This window comes from Arachis ipaensis, chromosome B4 (assembly GCF_059453495.1).
Source record: "Arachis ipaensis isolate K30076 ecotype BB chromosome B4, ASM5945349v1, whole genome shotgun sequence".
Classification (NCBI taxonomy): Eukaryota; Viridiplantae; Streptophyta; class Magnoliopsida; order Fabales; family Fabaceae; genus Arachis; species Arachis ipaensis.
Window position 1 is genome coordinate 113,999,565 of NC_142439.1, and position 19,463 is coordinate 114,019,027.

A 19,463-nucleotide genomic window follows, 5' to 3' on the forward strand; every position below is an offset into this window, starting at 1 on the left:
TTAGGGAAAGAACTTGAGGTATTTAAATTCTTTAATTTGGAATTGATTTAATCTAATTTTATAAATTAATTATGTTAATAATTAATTAGGACTACTAGATGTGTATTGTGATATTATTTAACGTACCACAGCAATAAACTTTGACATTATTAGCTATAAAAGTAATCGAAAAACTAACTGACTAATTTAAAATTAAAAAATAAATAAATTTAATTAAAAAAATTTTCAAAAACTAATTTAAAGAAGGAATTATATTATTCAAAAACAATATCTATTGTCTTTCAAAAGTTTTCACATTTGTTATCTTTAGCTGCTAGGGCCTTTGCCAATAGTTTTTGTTTTCTTTTGAGTGATATTGACGTCTTCACTCTTGAAAACAAAGTTGTCCCATTTATGATTTATTGTTCTTTTGGAGCAATTTGTGACCCAGTTGATATCTATGCTACACAAAAATTATAATTTGAGGATCAGTCGTTAATATTTTGACTTTTGAAGATCAATTTAAAAATTTTACTAGTCTGTAATCTATTTTTCTATTATATTAATAGATAGTCTCTTTGTATAAATAGTATTGTAGTATTAATAGATAATTTTGAACCACCTCTGTTCTCTCCGACAAAGATATTTTAGATTCATCTTCCTCTTCTCCTAAACTGTTACTGCACCTTGTGTTGTTATTATGTTGTTAATGTGAAAATTTTAGTGTGTGTTTAGATTACAGTTTGCAAACGGGAGTTTGCATAAAATTGATTTTGCAAAATTAATTTTGATGAAAAGTAAGTTTGTGTTAACGTGATTTATGTTTGGCAATCTTTATATCAAAATTGATTATAATAAAATAAATGTTGTTTGGATTATACTACTCAAAATCACTTTTAGATGAAAAATTACCAAAAGAGACATCAATTTAAATAATTTTTTTTATATTCATGCAAAATCAAAACGCTAACAAAAATAATATAAAAAATATTTATCATATAAATAAAATAAATACAATAAAAAATAAAAATATGGAAAAGAGTACTATAAATTTTATAATATTAAACAAAAAGAAAATATTCTATAATTTTTTTAGTACGGTCAGTACTCTTTAATTTAGTATTATTTTGGACTATAATCCATTTCCTTTATTGTATCAACTATTTTTGATGAAAAAAAAATTGGAACTAAGAACAAGTAAGAAGAACTATAGAGAACTGTGATGGTAATAGTTACTAGTATCCTTTGTATAGAAGAAAATGAAGGATAGGATTGGTAAAAAAGAAATAAAATTTCCACCTAATTTTCTAAGATAATCAGCTACCATGAACGTGAAAAGCAGAAGCTACAAATTTTAGCTTCTCCTGAACGTACGTTTAAAGGCAGAATCACTTCTGCGTTCAGAAGAATAAAAGTTGCCAAACATAAAAGTGACACTTTCAAGAGACTCAAACGTGCTTCTTTCCTCCTCAACGCGTTTGCCAAACACACCCTTAGTTTCTGGGTGTTGTTGGTAGTTGGCATTTCTTTTATAGGATTTGGATCCTTTAAAGTTTGAATTTCATTTTAGAGAGTAAAGTGTGATCTCTCACCATTGATTTCATAGGTGGGACTAATAATAAATATAAAAGAAAAACTATTCAAGAATAGAAGATCATACTTTATTCTCTAAAGTAAAATTCAAACTTTAGAGGATCCAAATCCTCTTTTATACGATGTTAATAGATCTTATAATTTTATTTTTTAATGTGTACCGAAATTAGAAATGCCAAGCATAAATTGAAGTTTATCATGTAATATATCCATAATAATAATTTGATACAAGATGTAATCATCACAAAGGTCATGATCTTCAACTTTTAATTATTAATGATGATTGAGTTTTGCTGTTTTCGGTTTTTGCATGTAAGAATGAGGGTAAAGTTGGTGTGAAACTCTGAATGATTGAATCAGGAGTGAGTGCCCTGTTTTGTAGTTCATTTATTCATTTTGGTCCTCAATCCATCACACCGATCGCTTTCTACAAAAGCTTCGTGACTTGACTACATCTTACAAATTGCATTTTGTAACTTAACTGTGAGAAATTGAGAATGTAAAAAGCTGATTTTGAAAATTAATTGAAACTGGGCCATAAAATCATGTTTTAATTATTATGCTCGCCTGTTATTATATATAGAATTTTGTTCATATTTTATTCATTTCTTGTTGTGTTATTGATTTTTTAATAGTTAATAATTTGTTCTTGATGCATGAACTGTTTTGTTCTATTTTCAGTTCTTATTATGTCTAGCCATAAGAATATTAACGTCCAAGAACCTTTACCATTCACAAGTGAAGGTGAAACACAAGGTCCAGTGACAGCCCTGCCAGCAATGGTTTAGTGTTTATGTTATTATATTAAATGTGTTTGAAGTGTGTTTAATTTAATATATTTTAGTTGAATTGTATAAAATTTTATCATAGTTGTGTTTATTTATTTTAAGTTTAATATCCACAGATACGGCCTCCTCTGTGAAGAAAAATAAATAGAAATCTATGACGAAAATGGTCGAACGGATAGCAATTTGTTAAACAAGATGGGGAGAATCCCCACCCCCATGAATACCCATTGCCATCCTATTCGTGAGGTAATCTTTTTTCATTATTCGTACTATCTAAGTCCTAAACCATAAATATCATACCACAAATTTTGAATCCTATTCGATTTCAATCTCATGACAAAAAGTGTCATCGTCCTTTGGCGTCACTCCACCACCGCCAGTCTAACTTTCTTCCACTTGTTTCCTTTGGTGTAGATTGTGAATTGAACTAATAAGGGGTAAATGGATATACAAGATTTAGTTTTATTTATTTATTATTTTTTTACAATATCTATTGTCTTTCATTGTTTTTCACAGTTGTTATCTTTAGCTGTTAGGGCCTGGGCCAATAGTTTTTGTTTTCTTTGAAATGATATTGATGTCTTCACTCTTGACAACAAAGTGGTCCCACTTACTGTTCTCTTGGACCAATTTGTGACCCAATTGATATCTATCAAAAAAAAATTATAATTTGAGGATCCCTCATTAATGTTTTTACTTTTGAGGACCAAGTTAAAAGTTTAACTAATCTGTAATCTATTTAAAATAGCTAGCTAAGTCTATCTTTTTTCTGAATTTATTGATTTTTTATCCAAATTTTACTTTTCAATTATATTCATCTATCCAATCTTAAACAGTCATGGCTACATTCAAATGCAAAACAAATGCAGAACTCTCAACGCCATATTCATATATTGTATTGAATATAAATGCTTCTTTCAATTTTCATATCTTAACTCTTCACTCTTCACGCAATAGCCAAATAGTATTGTAGTTGTACTACCTATTCACTAGTTTGTGCATCCCAATTAGGCTTCAATGCAGTTTTCTCATACTTTATGAATCCCCATTCGAGAAACATTTTCTGTTGTTTTGGAGATGCAAATCTATACTGCACTTGTTGTCACTTGCGCTGCCACTGTTTGGACCGCAATAGCCTGGCAGGTTTGTTCTGTTGGTGTTGTTGGCCTTATCTTCTTGGTGTCGTCGCTATACTCAAATGTTATTAGTAGTTTAGTACCGTCTCTTTGGCGGTAACTCCTATTCCTTCGCTTGTAGTTTTCATTAGGGGTGAGCACGGATCCATAATATATTAATTAAATAAAAAAATTAAAAATATATATATATGTCTTTTAATATGTTTGAATTTTAATATCTTTAGTATTTAATATGTTTGGATTTAATGTGTTTTTTTAATGTATTTGGTATTTAACATATTTGGATTATTTTTAATTCGTTACCGCTAATGAGTTGTTGCATACTCAAAGCGGAATTCGAACCCCCAACACTTGCTGACCACTCGACCAACAATTAGGAAACAACCAAAGATGCAATTAAATGACCCTTTTAGTTTTGGTTTTGAATCATTCGATGCAGTCATGGTTGCTTTAGATTTTACAGCAGGAGTTAGTATAGTTATATGGTTCTTGATCATTATAGATTTTGATCTATATTTCATTTAGCTTCTAATAAATGTAAAGCTTATACTTTGTTTCTCAGTTAATTTATTTTAAAGTGCTCTTTCTTGGATGCTTTTGGTAATAAATTGAAATAGAAACTTGGTGATTTTTTTGGAAATGCCCAAAAGAAACAGAATTTCTTATGTTCATTTTTAATGATCCAATCATATTCCAAAGATTTGTGTTCCTTTAAATTTCCAGTGACAATCCATTTACCACACCTAATGACATTGAAAGAAAATTCCACTCATAGTCTGTAAGTTCGAAAGTACAGCTAAGCAAAAACTGAAGGAACAGTTAATTATACTGAGTAGTGAGGCAAGTTGATCAGGTCTCTCACTTAATACAAATACTATGGTTGCTAATCTTTGATGACCCACTTTAAATGTTAAATCCTCTAAAGTTATTTATTTTTCCCACATTTAATGGGTTGAATTTATGGACGAAATTACAAATGATGATGATACACAAATAAAGGACCAACTCCAAAAAACCTAACTGACCTATTCGAAATAAAAATGTATTTAGACCTTAGCTTTTAACATTATATTTGTTTGGTAGGGTCCTTGAGACATATATACAGATACACAAAGATATATAGATATAAATACATAAATTTTGTAATGTGTTTGATAATAATGTATAAGACATACATGTATAAACTAAATGTCAATTTGATCTTTTATGTTTTTATCTATTGATAATTTCAAAAATAATTAAGGATAAAAAGGTCAAAATTTGTGTCCTATCTCCTTTACATTATATTTCCGTATTTCAGCTTTAAGGAGGAATACTAAATACATGTATTTTGTGTCATTGCATCCATCTAAATTTATGTTTCAACAAACAAATAGTAAATGTGTACCATCGTATTTTTACAATTAGTGTCAATGTCTTAACAAATACAGCCAATACAGCACACATTCTCCAAAAGCAATGTACCAAAGACTCCATCGGTACTCCCAACAGTGTCCCAACCTCAGATTGACCATATGTGTCCTAATTGATGGGCATTCGCCTTCAATGTTATATATAGCACACATCTCTCATAAGTAGTATGCCAAACTATAGTATATATAAAAACCGAGTACTCCATTTACTTGTTAAAGAAACCACAGTAAGAGACTCCATCAGTACTCCCAACAAGATATGTCCCAACCTCAGATTGATAATATACAGGGCGTGCCAACTACGTCAATTTGGCAGGTGTGTCTTAGGAAAAAAAAATATTATGTAATGCTAATGAATATTAATGCCAATGGGTATTAATTCGCTGACAATACAATAACATAAGAATGAACCACTCTACAACAATAATTCTTAAGTAGCGTTTGTTTTGAGGTATTGGGACAGAGACTGAGAGACTAAGACACAGTATCATATTTGTTGGCTTAGAGACTGGTACTAAAATTTCTGTCTCTGTCCCTAAAATTTCAGTATTTTAGTACCTCCAAAAAGTAGGGACACAGGGGACTGAAATTTTTAGAGACGGAGACTAAAATTTTAATAACATTTTATACTTAAAATACTCTCATTTCAATTAATTAATTCTAATTTTATCCTTTGTACAAATTAAATTAGAGTTTTATTCTTATTTCAATTTATGTCTCTCACTTTACACCAAACATAATACTGAAATTTATTTCAGTCTCTGTCTCTTAATCTCTGTCTCTCAGTCTCAGTCTTTCAGTCTTTCAGTCTCTGTCTCTCTACCAAACACTACCTGTTGATAGGCTAGGATGGATTCAATTGTTCTCTATTATTTGATTGAATATTTTTGATATTTAGATGCTTAAAAATAGCAGTTGTTTTATCATTTGATATTTTTATGTTTTTCCAATCTCATTAAATCATTTGATGGCAATACAATTAACCACTTTACAATCAAGGATCTCTAGTGTTGGTGGATTGATGTAGACATGGATTCAACTGTTCTCTAGACAATTTGTTTGATTTTTAGATTTTAAAAATGCATAATGCGATATTTGAAGATAGCAGCTACTTTATCATTTGGTATTCTCCAACTCTTCCAATCTTATTGAGTCATTTAATGACAATACAATGACATAATAAGAATTAACTACTCTACAGCTAAAGATCTTCAGTGTTGTGAATTGACATAGGTTACGATGGATTTGGCTGTTCTCTGTTATTTGATGGGAGAAATCTGCTTTAATTTTTAGATGCTTTGAAGAGAATAGCTGCTTTATCATTTGCCATTTGACTGTTCTACCAAATTTATTTAATCATTTATGTTGCGCAGAGAGGAACCAAAACAACCTTTAGCCAAAAATATCAAAGGATCTTCAGTGTTGGTGGATTCACGTAAGCTACGATGGATTTATTTGTTCTCTGTTATTTGATTGGAAACATCTGTCAAATTCTGATTAGATACTTGAAAACAACAGCCGCTTTAACATTCGGCATTTTCCTGCTCTGCCAATCTTATTTAATTAGTTATATTGCGCAAAAGAACAAAAACAACCTTTTAGCCAAAAATATCAAAGGATTTCCAGTATTTGTGGATTCACGTAATCTGAGCGAATTCAGCTGCTATCTTTGACTGGAGTCAGATTCTGATTCAGATGTTTGAACCTTGAAGACAACAGTTGAATTTTTCTGCTCTACCAATCTTATTTAGCCATTTGTGTTGCGTAAAAAGGAGCCAAAACAACTATTCAGATAAAAAATATCATGCAGTATCAATGTCTACTGATTTACAAGATAAGGCAATTCTATATATATATATATATAAATTTAAAAATAAATATAAAATAATATATCATAAAATAAAAAATTATATTTTTTTAAAAGTTTTGTTTTAGAAACCAGAGAAATTAATTATTAAAAATGACCATTTTTTACTAATATTATTAAAATTAATTTATATAATGTTTAAAAATATGAGAGATAAAAATATAAAAGATAATGCTATTTTTATTTTTTTTGTTGAAGGTGCTCCTTTTTTTCTATTTTGTTTTTATGTGTCCTTATTTTGTTTTTGACTTTTTTTTCATCTCTGTTAACTATTTCTATTAAGTTGTATTATTTTAAATTAATAAAATATTTTTTAGTCAAATTTAATATTAAAATAATATAAATAATTATCTTAAAATAAATATTTAAATAATTAATTTAATATTTTAAACAGTATATTTATATAATTTAAAAATAAAAAATTAAATGTAAATAAATTTTATACAAAATAACCTAATTCTAAATTAATTTAAAAAAATGAGTGTACTCAAATTTATTCTATATATATTCAAAACATATTTTTATATAAAATAATATTTTTTAGTTAGGTGTGTATACTCATAGCAATAATCCAATATATTCTCTATTCGAGTACATTGGCAAAAACAAGAAATACTCATGCAATATGACATCTCCGTAGTCTCTTAGATAGTGAATTTTCTAGGCTTGTTTACTAACAAGTTTGTATGACCAATAAAATTTCAATCATCCTTATCCTATTGTTAAAAACTTGAGATTGAAATATTAAGATGACAAATAACAAATAGCATCAATATCTATGATAACCTCAAGCATTAATATGACCTAAGACATAAAAACATGTAAACAAGCTGGGTTTTTTTTTTTTTTTACATAAACAACAAAGCTTGTTTAAAAGGATCTTTTGTCCCATCAAATACTAGTTGCCTGAAGCAATATCCAAAAGAAATTCTCATAAGAAGCCAAGTAAATAAACTTCACTCATAACTTGTCATATTAACTCATGAAATGAATCAAATCATATATTGTACATTTGGAGATAATCCCTAGACATCTCATTTGGAGATAAAATATTTTGTTTAAAACATGAATCTAATTCCTAATCACAGGTTTAGGATGAAAAACTAAATAAAAAATAATCTAAACATATATTTATCTATTTAAAAAAGAATTATCCGTGTCCAAATATTACAGAGTTCTTTAGAATAAGTTTTTCTTAAAATAAAAAATAATTTCTTTGTTTTTCTACTGTTATTTATATCATGTCTCAACTATTAATTGAAACCCAAATTTTCACGTTCAATGCATTCAACTCTTTTACCCGATTCTCATAATAAAAAAAAAAAAAAACCTTATGGCATGCGGGGCACAACTAATTTACCTTTAAAATTTCAATAATGAAAATCGAGTTAGATAAGTATTCGAAAAGACGATGATTATAATATCACCTCTGATATATTATTATTATATATTATATATTTACAGTGGGGGAGAAAGGTGTTTATGTGAATATAATGACTCGAAATATAAACTACGAAAAACAAAAAGGGCTAAAAGGAAAAGTGGGCGCAGCAACTGGTTGAGTTGATTGAGATCTTGGTTTCCTTGGAGTGAACCCTTGGCTTGAAGCTAAAGCATCCACTTGCATGGCCTTGCTCATTGCTGACTCCTTACTCCTTAGTCCCATTCATCATACAACCCAAACAAAACCATCGTTCTATTAAAAAAAAAAAAATTAAAAACTAAAACAAATAAAAACCTAAAATCAACATATAACCAAAAAAAAAAAAAAAAAACAGTTGACGAACAAGTGGCCCAGCGGTAAACAACGAACAGCTCACCCAAAATTCTAATTATTTTTTTCAAGATATTTTATATGATTTCAATGATTTTGAGCAGCTGCAGTTTGTGCATCCTTCTCAAACCCCAAGGACCTGATCTTAAGCTGAAGCTCAGCAACAGCTGTCAAGAAAGTAACCGCCTGATCTGCCCTCAATATCTGCAGTACATTCAATGCCGTATTTGTCCTCAATTCATCCGCACTTGCCACAACGCTCTCCATTGCCGCACGAAGCTCGCTTGGAGGACCTTCATCTGCTTCTCTTTCTAATTCTCGGGCCTCCGTGGACCTCGTGCGACTCAGACACGCCCTGCCATGGGTTCTCACCGTATCAACGAGCGGCGGGCTTGCGAGGCTCTCGTGAGCCTTGGCCAGCTCGTCGTTGAGGTCTCTCTCCTTCATCCTCGTCTCCATGCTGAGCTGGCTCAGCCTGCGCCGTTGTTCGTTAGTCAAGTCGCGTACCGCCTGGTTCACGAGGTGGAATGCTTTTCCTGGCTTGAACCCGGCGATCCATAGGAACGACTTCTCCAAGGAACTGAACCACGGTGGCGAGAACACTAGGAAGATATCGCGTTGGGCAATTTTTGACTTCTCTTCGAAGTATTCCTCGTAGTGGCAGAGTACTCTGTTTATGACTTCCCTCTTATCGGAATCTCGAAGTCGATGACGGTTTTCCTGCGCAGCCAGAAGCTCTTGGTGGTAGTTTCTTTGGCGAATCATCCACTCTTCCAGGAAGGCAATGAACATCGCTGCATTCGCATCAGCCATTTGTGTTGTTCAAGAGACAGAGAATCAAATTCAATTATGGTGTAAGTGAAGTGAAGTGTGAAGAAAAGAAAGGTATGTGAGATTAGGCTTAGAAGGGAAGCATTGGCCAGAGAGTAGTAGTGGTTGGAATTGGAAGAGAACAAAAGTAATGACGAATACAGAGTCATTTCATCATTTGGTAAGAGAAACAGGGGAAGAGGGGGAAAAAGGAGTGTTTTGTGTTATGTGTTGAGAGCACACAAGTGAGAAATAGAGGTAATAGAAATGAGAGATACTTAAAGCATCAAATTACTTGGTGTGGTGGGGACTAGTTTCGGTGCAATTTGTCTTCACATGCTTTTGGTTTTGTTTTTGGGGGTAAGTGTTGAATGAAGTCTTGATCACCTTGAAAAAAGAGAGGTGGCGCAAAGCGCTGAAAGTAAGGGGTAAGAGGTAAGAGGTAAGAGGGGGGATGTGGTTTTCAAGAGTTTGATGGGTAGTATTGGGTGGGCGATTGGGTTTCTGAATTCTGCGTGTGTGTATGTGGGGTGCTCAATCAGAGTGTGGGGGTGTGGTATCGCTATTTTGGGGGATTTTGGGATTTGAGATTTTATATCTCTAATTTTCTATTTATCATGCTACATTAGAATATCATATTCTTTGTTGTTACTAGGGATGTTTATGCCCGGATGAAATCAGATTTATTTTTAGTATAATTTTTATTTTTAACATTTGAGAATTTTTTTTTAAATACTTTTAATATTTGATTTTTTTATTTTATTTTTAATATTCTTTATTTATTTAATTTTTATTTTTAATATTTTTAATTTATATCAAAATTATTTTTAAATTTTTTAGTTTGTCCCTAAAAATTTATATGAAATTAATATTTAAGGATAATTTTAAAACAAATAAAAAATACTAAAACAAAAAATAAATAAAACTAAACATAAGAATATTTTTTTTAAAAATTATAAATATTAGAGATAAAAATAAAAATAATTATGATTTTCAAATAAAATAAAACCTTACTTGCATTCTATAATTTTATCTTTTTAACTAAACATTCCATAAAAATATTTGTTATTCTTTAATCTGTATCACATCTCTATTATTATTATTATTATTAGGTGAAACTAATAATACCTGGTTCACGTTGCAATATCATCATAATATAATGCCAAAAAAAAATATCCCAACAACATCACATATTGCATTAACAACTTCAATAATTTATGCATCTTTTAATTAACTTTTAAAATAATTTTTAGTTCTTAAAATATTAAGGGATTACAGAATGTTAGAAAATTGAGTATGCTGAAAAAACTCAAAAAGAAACAAAAATTAAATATGTTATATTTGGTTAAAACTAAAATACAAATTGTGACTAAATTTAATATAGTACGTATTTGGAAAAGTAATGCTGTGGGATGAAAATTTGAAGATTCGAAAAATATGTTTGGAAGTCTGTTGTTAAGGTGAAATAACATGTTGTTTAAAATGAATAACTATTACAAAGAGGAGAGATAGTTATGTATTGAAGGAGTCCTATTAAAAATGAGTTCGATTGTGCTTTTTGTTTAGTATATGGTGCTCATACTAGAGTGGATAAACTCGCTGTATGGGAAGAACTGAATTTTATAGCTAAGCTATGTCAAGTTTTGATATGTTACATGAGAGACTTTAATGAGGTTATTTAAATTAAAGAGAGGAAAGGTCAGGACAGATTAACAGTATCGGCAGAAGATTTTAAGGCTTGGGTCCAAGATATGCAGTTGATGGACTTACCGTTGAATGATCGAAAATTTAAATGGTTCAGATGCTGCAATTGTAGTCGTATTGATAGAGTTCTATTAAGTGTAGAATGGATTGAAGAGTTCCCGAAGATTCAATTAAAAGGTGGACCGAGAAGTTTGTCAGATCACTGTCCAATTATAGTTAGGATTTCAAATTCAGAGGTGGACTACGATCTTTTCGAAGCTTAGATTCTTGGTTTACACATGAAGATTTTTTAAGAATGGTAAGAGAGGAATCGAAGAATCTTAGCAAAAAAAAGAATAAAAAGAAACTTTTTTAGGTAAATCATCCATGAACAATCAAAGAGGGACAGCAGCTGCATCCGACTTCTTGCGTTGCAGTTACCATGAGTACCATATTTTGCCAACCGGTCCAGTATGCCATTAGTACTCTGATGGATCAACACAAAATGCAGCTCCCAATTTTTATGGTTCTTAACCTCCAGAATCTTTTAGAGAATAACTTTCTCTTTATGTTGCGTCAAAAAAGTTTCAATGACTTACCAGAAAGAACACATCTATTGAATCTACTTCACAGATAATCTGATTGAAACTAATTTCTGAAGTCAACAATAACTTACACCAAATCTTTTAAGTTTCTGTGTGAATGACACTCACACTAAACATCTTGCCAGATTTGTCATGGACTCAGAATTTGATTATTTAATTTAAAGAATTATATATAGAATAAATGATTAATTTCGTCCTTAAAAGATCACTCATTTTTTAAATTGAACACCGAAAGAAATTTTTTTAATCAAATTCGTACTTCAATGAATTTAAGTTGGTTGCATTAGTCCTTCTATCATTTTCATTGTTCATGGCGTCAAAGTTTATTGATATGAGATGTTAAATGACATCACAATACACATATGAAAGTTCTAATTGATTGTTAACATGATAAAGTTATGAAATTATATCAAATTAACCCTAAATTGAGAGATTTTAATGTTTCTAAGTCTCCCTCAATTTAGAATTAGTTTGATCTAATTGTATAAATTTATTATGTTAATAGCCAATTAAAATTACCAAATATATACTATAATAAGTGTGGTATAACTTAACGTGCCACATTAATAAATTTTAACGTTATTAATAATAGAAGTGATGAAAGAACTAATGTGATTAATTTAAAATCTTAAAATATATATATATATATATATTCTTTTGAGAAATTTCACCCATCAGTGAAATAAACAAATTTATTTACCATTTAACCAATTTAATGTTGATTCAAAATTAGATTTTATTAGCTATCTATTAAACAGTCAAATTTTAAAAATATACACTTTTATATATTTAAATAACATAACTTTATTTTGTTTAGCAGATTTTTTATTTTAATAAATAAAATAAATGTTATATTTATCAGAATAAATATTTTTTAGAGTAATTATTGATTTAAATTTTTTTGATATGACATATCAGCGTGACACATGTATATCTCATTTACAGTGTAAACGAGATATGGCCCGTACGTGTCTATATATATAAGTCGTTTACAGCTGATTTTCGGGTTCCAGTTTCACTTTGTCAACCTCTTTCTCCCCTCTTTTAATCCTTTCTGACTATACCTTTGACCCAAGCGGTGATGGCATGCTAAGTGGGGAGTGACTGGGACATAAACAGGCTGAATGAGACGACACATTACACCAGGGCGGCCGTCTTCGAGGTTAGTTTTGTTATGGTTGTTAAATTTAATGATGTTTCCATTGTTAGGGTAGTCATGTAGATCTGGAACGTTGGTATATGAGTTAAGGTTTAGGTCTGTAGACTTAATTTAAAACTCTATCTGCTTGTGCTAGGTTCGTATGACATAAATATTATCAGGTCCAAATTCTATTATTTCCGTGCTATGTTGTTAGTGTTTATAAATTTAATGCTATTATAGTATAACACAGTTTGCATTAACAAATTGTGCTTTTTTTATTTTATTAGAAATTTAGGACTTTATTTAGTTGTATTATGTTATTTAATTTGTCATAAAAATAATAATAATAATTAATCTTGAGACTTTTGAGAAATAAATATTTATAAAAGTAAAATTAAATTTTTAAAATGTAAAAAAATAATGTATAAGTTATAATTAATATAATCTAAATATTATTTTTGTTTGTCATTAATCAGAGGTCTCACCTCCTACTGCCCTGGCGAGTGAGCCATACTATACCTCCACCGGATGCCATCGTCCCGTATCTGGTTGAGGCCGGATTCGGCGACACTGTGCCACTTAGGGATTTTACGTTTGACAATTCCCTGATTTCGGCATTGGTGGAGCGATGACGTCCAGAGACGCACACGTTTCATCTCCTGTGGGGTGAGGTCACTATCACCCTGTAGGACGTGGCTTACCACCTAGGCCTACGTGCACACGGTAACTCCGTCGGGGGGTGCCTCTGTGACTTTTGTAGGTGGTACCATACGGAGACGTGGGCGTTGGTGGAGCAGCTCCTCGGTGCCAGGCCTCCCGTGGCAGCACAGCAGGCGGCGCAGAAGAATGAGTCGTTCACGCTGAAACTTGTATGGCTACGGGATCGGGTCCGCCAGATGCCCCAGATAGATGATTCCGAGACCCTCCGAAAATACTTTGTCAAGCATGCAGCAGTTGCGCACCATGAGGTGTCATTCATAGTACGGTTTGACGCGTAGGTCACATATGGTGCTAGAGAAACAGCTCTGCAGTGCCTGAAGCATTTTCGGCACCTTGTTGTACGACTCTTCTCAATCACCATAGATCCGTGCAATTGCCTTCTGCTTTACCATCCACACCTTGTTGTACGACTCTCCCATGAATATTGAACATCAGTCGCACATGCTCGTTCCCGTAAAGTCGAAATAGTCGAAACTGGAAGACTCCATTTTCCATGGGTGCCAGCAACCTATACGCCACCCTCCCGATTTTCCTCGCTTGTGTCCCGCCAATCTTACTCAATATCAAACTCTTCAAATCCGACAGCGTCTCCACACGTTGAGTGCAAAACAATATCGGATCCTGACACTCAAATGTCACTCTGTTGTCGCCATTTCTCATACGACAATTCGGATAAAGAAGCACAACTATGAATGGATTGTTACTTGCCATTCAGCTTTATTTTTAGAGAAAGAGGATATAGAGAAAGGATATGAAATGTGTGTGAAGAATACCAAAAGTTACACATTCTTTTATAGATGCTGGGTTTGTCTTTTATATATATATATATCGTCTATAGTGTAAACGAGATGGCGTTTTTACGTATCTCGTTTACAGATAAGTATATCTCGTTTCACGTGTTTGACTGACTACCCATATCTCGTTTACATTGTAAACAAAATACGTGCAAAATAACCTCATTTACAGTATAAACGAGATATGGTAAGGCTATTTAAATCTGTAAATACACGTAAAAATATTTAATTTGGTAAATATAACATTTAATTTATTTATTAAAATAAAAAATCCTTTTTTTTGGTGACTGAACATAACACAAAGAAAAAAGACTTAAGAAAAAGAGTAGTACTCCTCTCTAATAATAATGTCTAAATTATTAGGAGGCAGTAATCACTCTAGATACACCTGCTTGTTTAAAACAGCAGTCTTAGCCATTAAATCAGCCGCTTTATTTGCTGTCCGCTGGATGAGCACTAAAGTAGCTGTCCAATTGCGCTGAAGCATCTCTTTGATTTTGTCAAGCATACCAGAGTCATTCCTAATCATGCTGGTTGTGCCTCGCGAAACAAGAAGAAACGCATCAAGATTGTCAGTTTCACATATGACCTCTTTGCACTCGCAATCCCAAGCCATAACAAGCCCTCTCCAAATAGCATGAAGCTCACAACAGAGAACACTAGAAAGAGGTATACTGGCAGAACAACCTTTTATCCAAATTCCCATGCTGTCTCTAATAATACATCCAAAGCCAGCTAATTGCTCATTTTCAAAAACGTTTGCATCGCAGTTCACTTTACAGACATTCATTGGAGGTGTTTCCCAGTTATATTTCAAAGAAGAAGGAATAATATGTTTTTGGTTGATAACAACATTAGAGAAATCTCGAGCAGCATGTTTAACTAAGTGAACAATTTTCTCCTTACTCCATGGATCATCTTGGTGGAAGATGTCATTGTTCCTATTCCTCCAAATCCACCAAAAGGCCCCTGCAAAGAGAAACTTATTTTTGTTGAGGTTAGAACGAATCCAAGACACAAATTCCAAACTAGAGTCCTCAGCGGTCATTCCCAAATTTAAGCTAATTCAAATTTGACGAGCTTTTTGGCAAATCCTAAAGCATTAGTTAATATTCTCTAGAATAAGATAACATCTCTGACAAAAATCAGAAGTAGAAATACCTTTTTAAAATCGGTAACTAGTTGTGGGAACTCTGTTGTTGAGGCAAAGCCAGAGCAGACACTTTATCTCCTCCGGTATTCTCAAGCGCCAAAATCAAAGCCAATTTTCATTATCATTTCAGCCAATTTTTTTTTTTAATAGCCAATTTTCATTATAAAAAATCCTTTATTTAGCCCGTTGGAATTTATTATAACAGTAATGATGTGGTGGGGGCATTGTGACCCATGCAAGTGGCATGCAACCCTTAAAGTGCCGCCTTTTCAGGCATTCTTGGTTTCATGCCATGTAAGACAGAGAAGTGAAGGAAATGGAGCCAAATAAGAAAGAGAAAGTATAAAAATCAAGTGTTAGTAAACTCTTTCTTCTGTTGTGGCATCAAATATTTCCTCCATATCTGAATTTGCCATGAGGTGGAGGATGAAGTGATGAACCTTCTATTTTAATGTATATCCCTATAGTTACGACTTTTTTTTGTAAAATACAAAGACACTATTGAAAGTGTCATAATGTATAATATTAGTACTATTTGATTTTTTATAAAATAGTAAATCCACAGAAAGAGCTACTTTGGATTCCAAATTGCCTTGGAACAAGGTAACACCTCTTTAGTCTAAATTAAATATTATACATCATTTAATGGACCGAAAAGTAGGACAAAAAAATAGAATTTGAATTCTTTAAATTTTGAATTTTTATTTTAGAAGATAACGTGTAATTTTTTATTATTGAATATTTTTTTTAGTCTCACTTATAAAATAAATAATGAGAGATTATATTTTATTCTTTAAAATAAAATTCAAAATTTAGAGGATTCAAATAAAAAAAATAAATACCATTTCTGACCAAAACCATCACATTTGTATTCATAAAAGTTCGACATTATTAGTCTTAGATTCTATTTTTTAATATATATATATATAGAGAGAGGATTGCCTTTAGCAATGTAAATAAATATCTTCTTATACAGATCATATTACCAAAGTATGAGAAACTGAAACTGAAATTATTATATAATGCTTTCCTAACTGAGAAGGAAAAAGGAGAAAGAAGAAAAAACAAAAGACATTTTTCGTTTAATTGTTGATGCACATCCGATGATATCACTCAAAATTAATATGCTTGAATCATCAAAATTTGTTTTCACATGACTAGATTCCCCCTTGGCGGTGAACACATTAAAAGAAAATTTTTTTTGGAAACTGGTTACTCCTTACTAGATTCTTCAAAATTATATTTTATGAACAACACTAAGCAATTAGTTTTTTGAAAAAAATTGCCACAAATGTAATAATATTACTAAGTAAATAAATAAACCCCATTATTTTATATAATAATCTAATTACCGTAAATTTTATCACATATTCTAGTTACAATTTTTTCTAATTTTATAATACTGTTTTTATATTATATTACTGATTTAGTTAATTTATGTCTTAAAAACGTATTTTGATGGTATAATAATAATAATTTTTGAAATTTTTAATATATTTAATATAATAAAAATGTAAAAAATATATATATTTAGTACCTTTTAATAAAATATTTTTTTATAATATCCTTACTATGGAAATAGCAAAATCCTATATTTTATAGGTAGCAAACTTTCCCGTTATGATTAAGAAGATAAACCTTTTGTTTAACCAAGATTCTCCTCTGCAATATGTAAAATAATAATAAAAGAGAAAGGGTCTTTGTTCTGTTCTTATCTTTGGGGCTAAGCATTAGCATAAGTTGTCCCCTACTTTTCTTCTTTCTTGGTACAGTTAACTTAGTTATAACCTTTTGATTAGAAAATTCACTCACGCTAAGTATTTGTTTTGAAGTATTGAAATAAAATGTTTGTTTTGAAGTACTGAAATAAAGATAAAAAGATTGTGATTTAGTATTATATTTATTGGTTTAGAGATTAGTATTAAAATTTTTATATCTATCTCTAAAATTTCAATATTTCAATATCTCCAAAAAGTGAGGATACAGAAAATTAAAATTTTTAAAAATAGAGACTGAAATTTTAATAATATTTTATACATAAAATACTCTCATTTCAATTAATTAATTCTAATTTTATCTTTTGTACAAATTAAATTAAAATTTCATTATTATTTCAATTTCTGTCAACCATTTTACACTAAACAAAATACTAAAATTTATTTCAATTTCTATCTCTATCTCTCAGTCTTAATATTTCTATCTCTCTCTACCAACGCTACCTTAAAAACACCGTCCCCACATGAAAGATACATTGTATTTGTAAAAGAAGACTAGGAAAAGATTTAACACAACAATAATAATTCATCTGACTTTTGTAAACCATTGCATTCGGTAGAAGAAAGACTGAAGTTATATCTTGTATGACATCATTGGTTTGGTGTCCTTTAAGTGTGAGTGTGTGTGTGTGAGAGAGAGAGCGAGAGGCAGAGCAATGTATTATGTCAATCAAACTATCGAAGGGAGAACAAAAATGAAATAATAAAAGAATAGTTACCAATATTAAATTGGTTACTTGTTTTATCTTAAATTCTTAACCTATGATTGTTTTGATAGTAAGTAATTAAATAGAATTAAGATATAGTGGAAGAGAGATATCACAATAGGGAATTTTCCATCCACTAGAACGAAGTTAACCACTTAACCTATCAAATCTTAGTTGGCTATAATTATTTTATTCTATCGTTCAGATATTATAAATGAATACTGGAATATCTAATTTTTATGAAGAAAAGAAAACAGTAATGCACATCCCAATCCTCCCCATTTTTTCTTTTGGTAGGAAAATGAGAAAAAAAAAATTTAACGATAGTTAATTAGTGCATAATATTCCACGCTATTTCATACTGCATTTCACTTTATTCATTATTTTTGTTCAAGTAATGGAACTCATTAAAATTCCTTTTCCTTCCATCATATCCCTCATTTTCCACCAATCCAAACATAGGTTAACTAAGTTTTGTTATATAAATATATAGTATTGCCGGAAATTTACTTAAGCAATTAGTCAATTAGGCTTAAATCTTTTAACCAATGTCTTTGAAGCCTTAGACCTCAATAGTAGTGATGCAATATATAATAAAATCCTTAAAAGGGAAGATGGACATTGCACTTAACTTCTGAATAAGGATGGTTAAAACATGAAGGCAGTTAGTTAACTAGGAGACAAAAATAAAAGCATGAATTTGGTCTATTTCACCATTTTGGTGCCTCTTTTCTCTGCTGAAAATCAGCAAATCTTAGCAATCATGAGGTCATCGGCACAAGGCAAGGATGGGAGGGAGAGCAATTTTGGAAGATTGAGCATATTCGAGTTATTTTGAGACTGCTAAAGAACAAACCATTTGTGTAACACTCAAGAGGATGCCAAACTTGTCAATACCAACTACACAATTTGCTTATTACTATAGTAGAATTCAACAAAGTTGACAGGACACTTTTTTACCATTAACAAACAAATGTAGTTTTCAGTAAATTCTGAGAACATAAGAGAATATATAAAAAAGAAAGATAAGTTATCCTCAGTCCTCACATAGATTCAAAAGGTATGAGATAAGACATAAACTTAGCTATGTAACAACATGTTCAATCCCTTTGAATATCAGCTTAAAACACTCCATCAAGTAGACCATGTACCAAAGGAAAGCCAAGGGAATAATCCTATCCCAAATTAAACCGACATAATTGGAATGGAATCACTATAAAAAAAAAAAAAAAAAAGTAAAAATCCAACCATATACACCATAGTAGTGTAAAAACTAGAGAATGCCTTACTTTTTTAAATAAGCCAAAAACCTTTTAAGTCTGAACTTAGCAAAAAGAAACTGATGTAAATCCATGGGGCAACTCATGATTCCTAAAACTACCAAAAAGCCTCAAAGATATCAAATTAGGAGACTATTCTATCCTTTCAACAGTTGATTTTGAATCCTAGAGAATTAGAAAAGGTTGGGAAAGCCAAATCACAACATTTCCAGCTTAGTCACAACAGTATCCACAAATGAAAATAGA

General features: G+C 30.9%; 1 protein-coding gene across 1 annotated transcript; it reads right to left on the reverse strand.

Annotated features, from left to right (window-relative positions):
• Positions 1-8,174: 8,174 nt before the first annotated feature.
• LOC107637928 (protein ZW2) lies at positions 8,175-9,977 on the reverse strand. Its single transcript, XM_088485776.1, has 2 exons — positions 8,596-9,977; positions 8,175-8,471 (listed from the first exon to the last, which is right to left on the reverse strand). The coding sequence occupies exon 1, from the start codon at positions 9,360-9,362 to the stop codon at positions 8,637-8,639; it is 726 nt and encodes a 241-aa protein (XP_088341902.1). The 5' UTR covers positions 9,363-9,977; the 3' UTR covers positions 8,175-8,471; positions 8,596-8,636.
• Between the last annotated feature and the right edge of the window lie 9,486 nt (positions 9,978-19,463).

Coding starts and splice junctions, on each gene's coding strand:
- LOC107637928 (XM_088485776.1), bottom strand. CDS start 9,362: ATGGCTGATGCGAATGCAGCGATGTTCATTGCCTTCCTGGAAGAGTGG.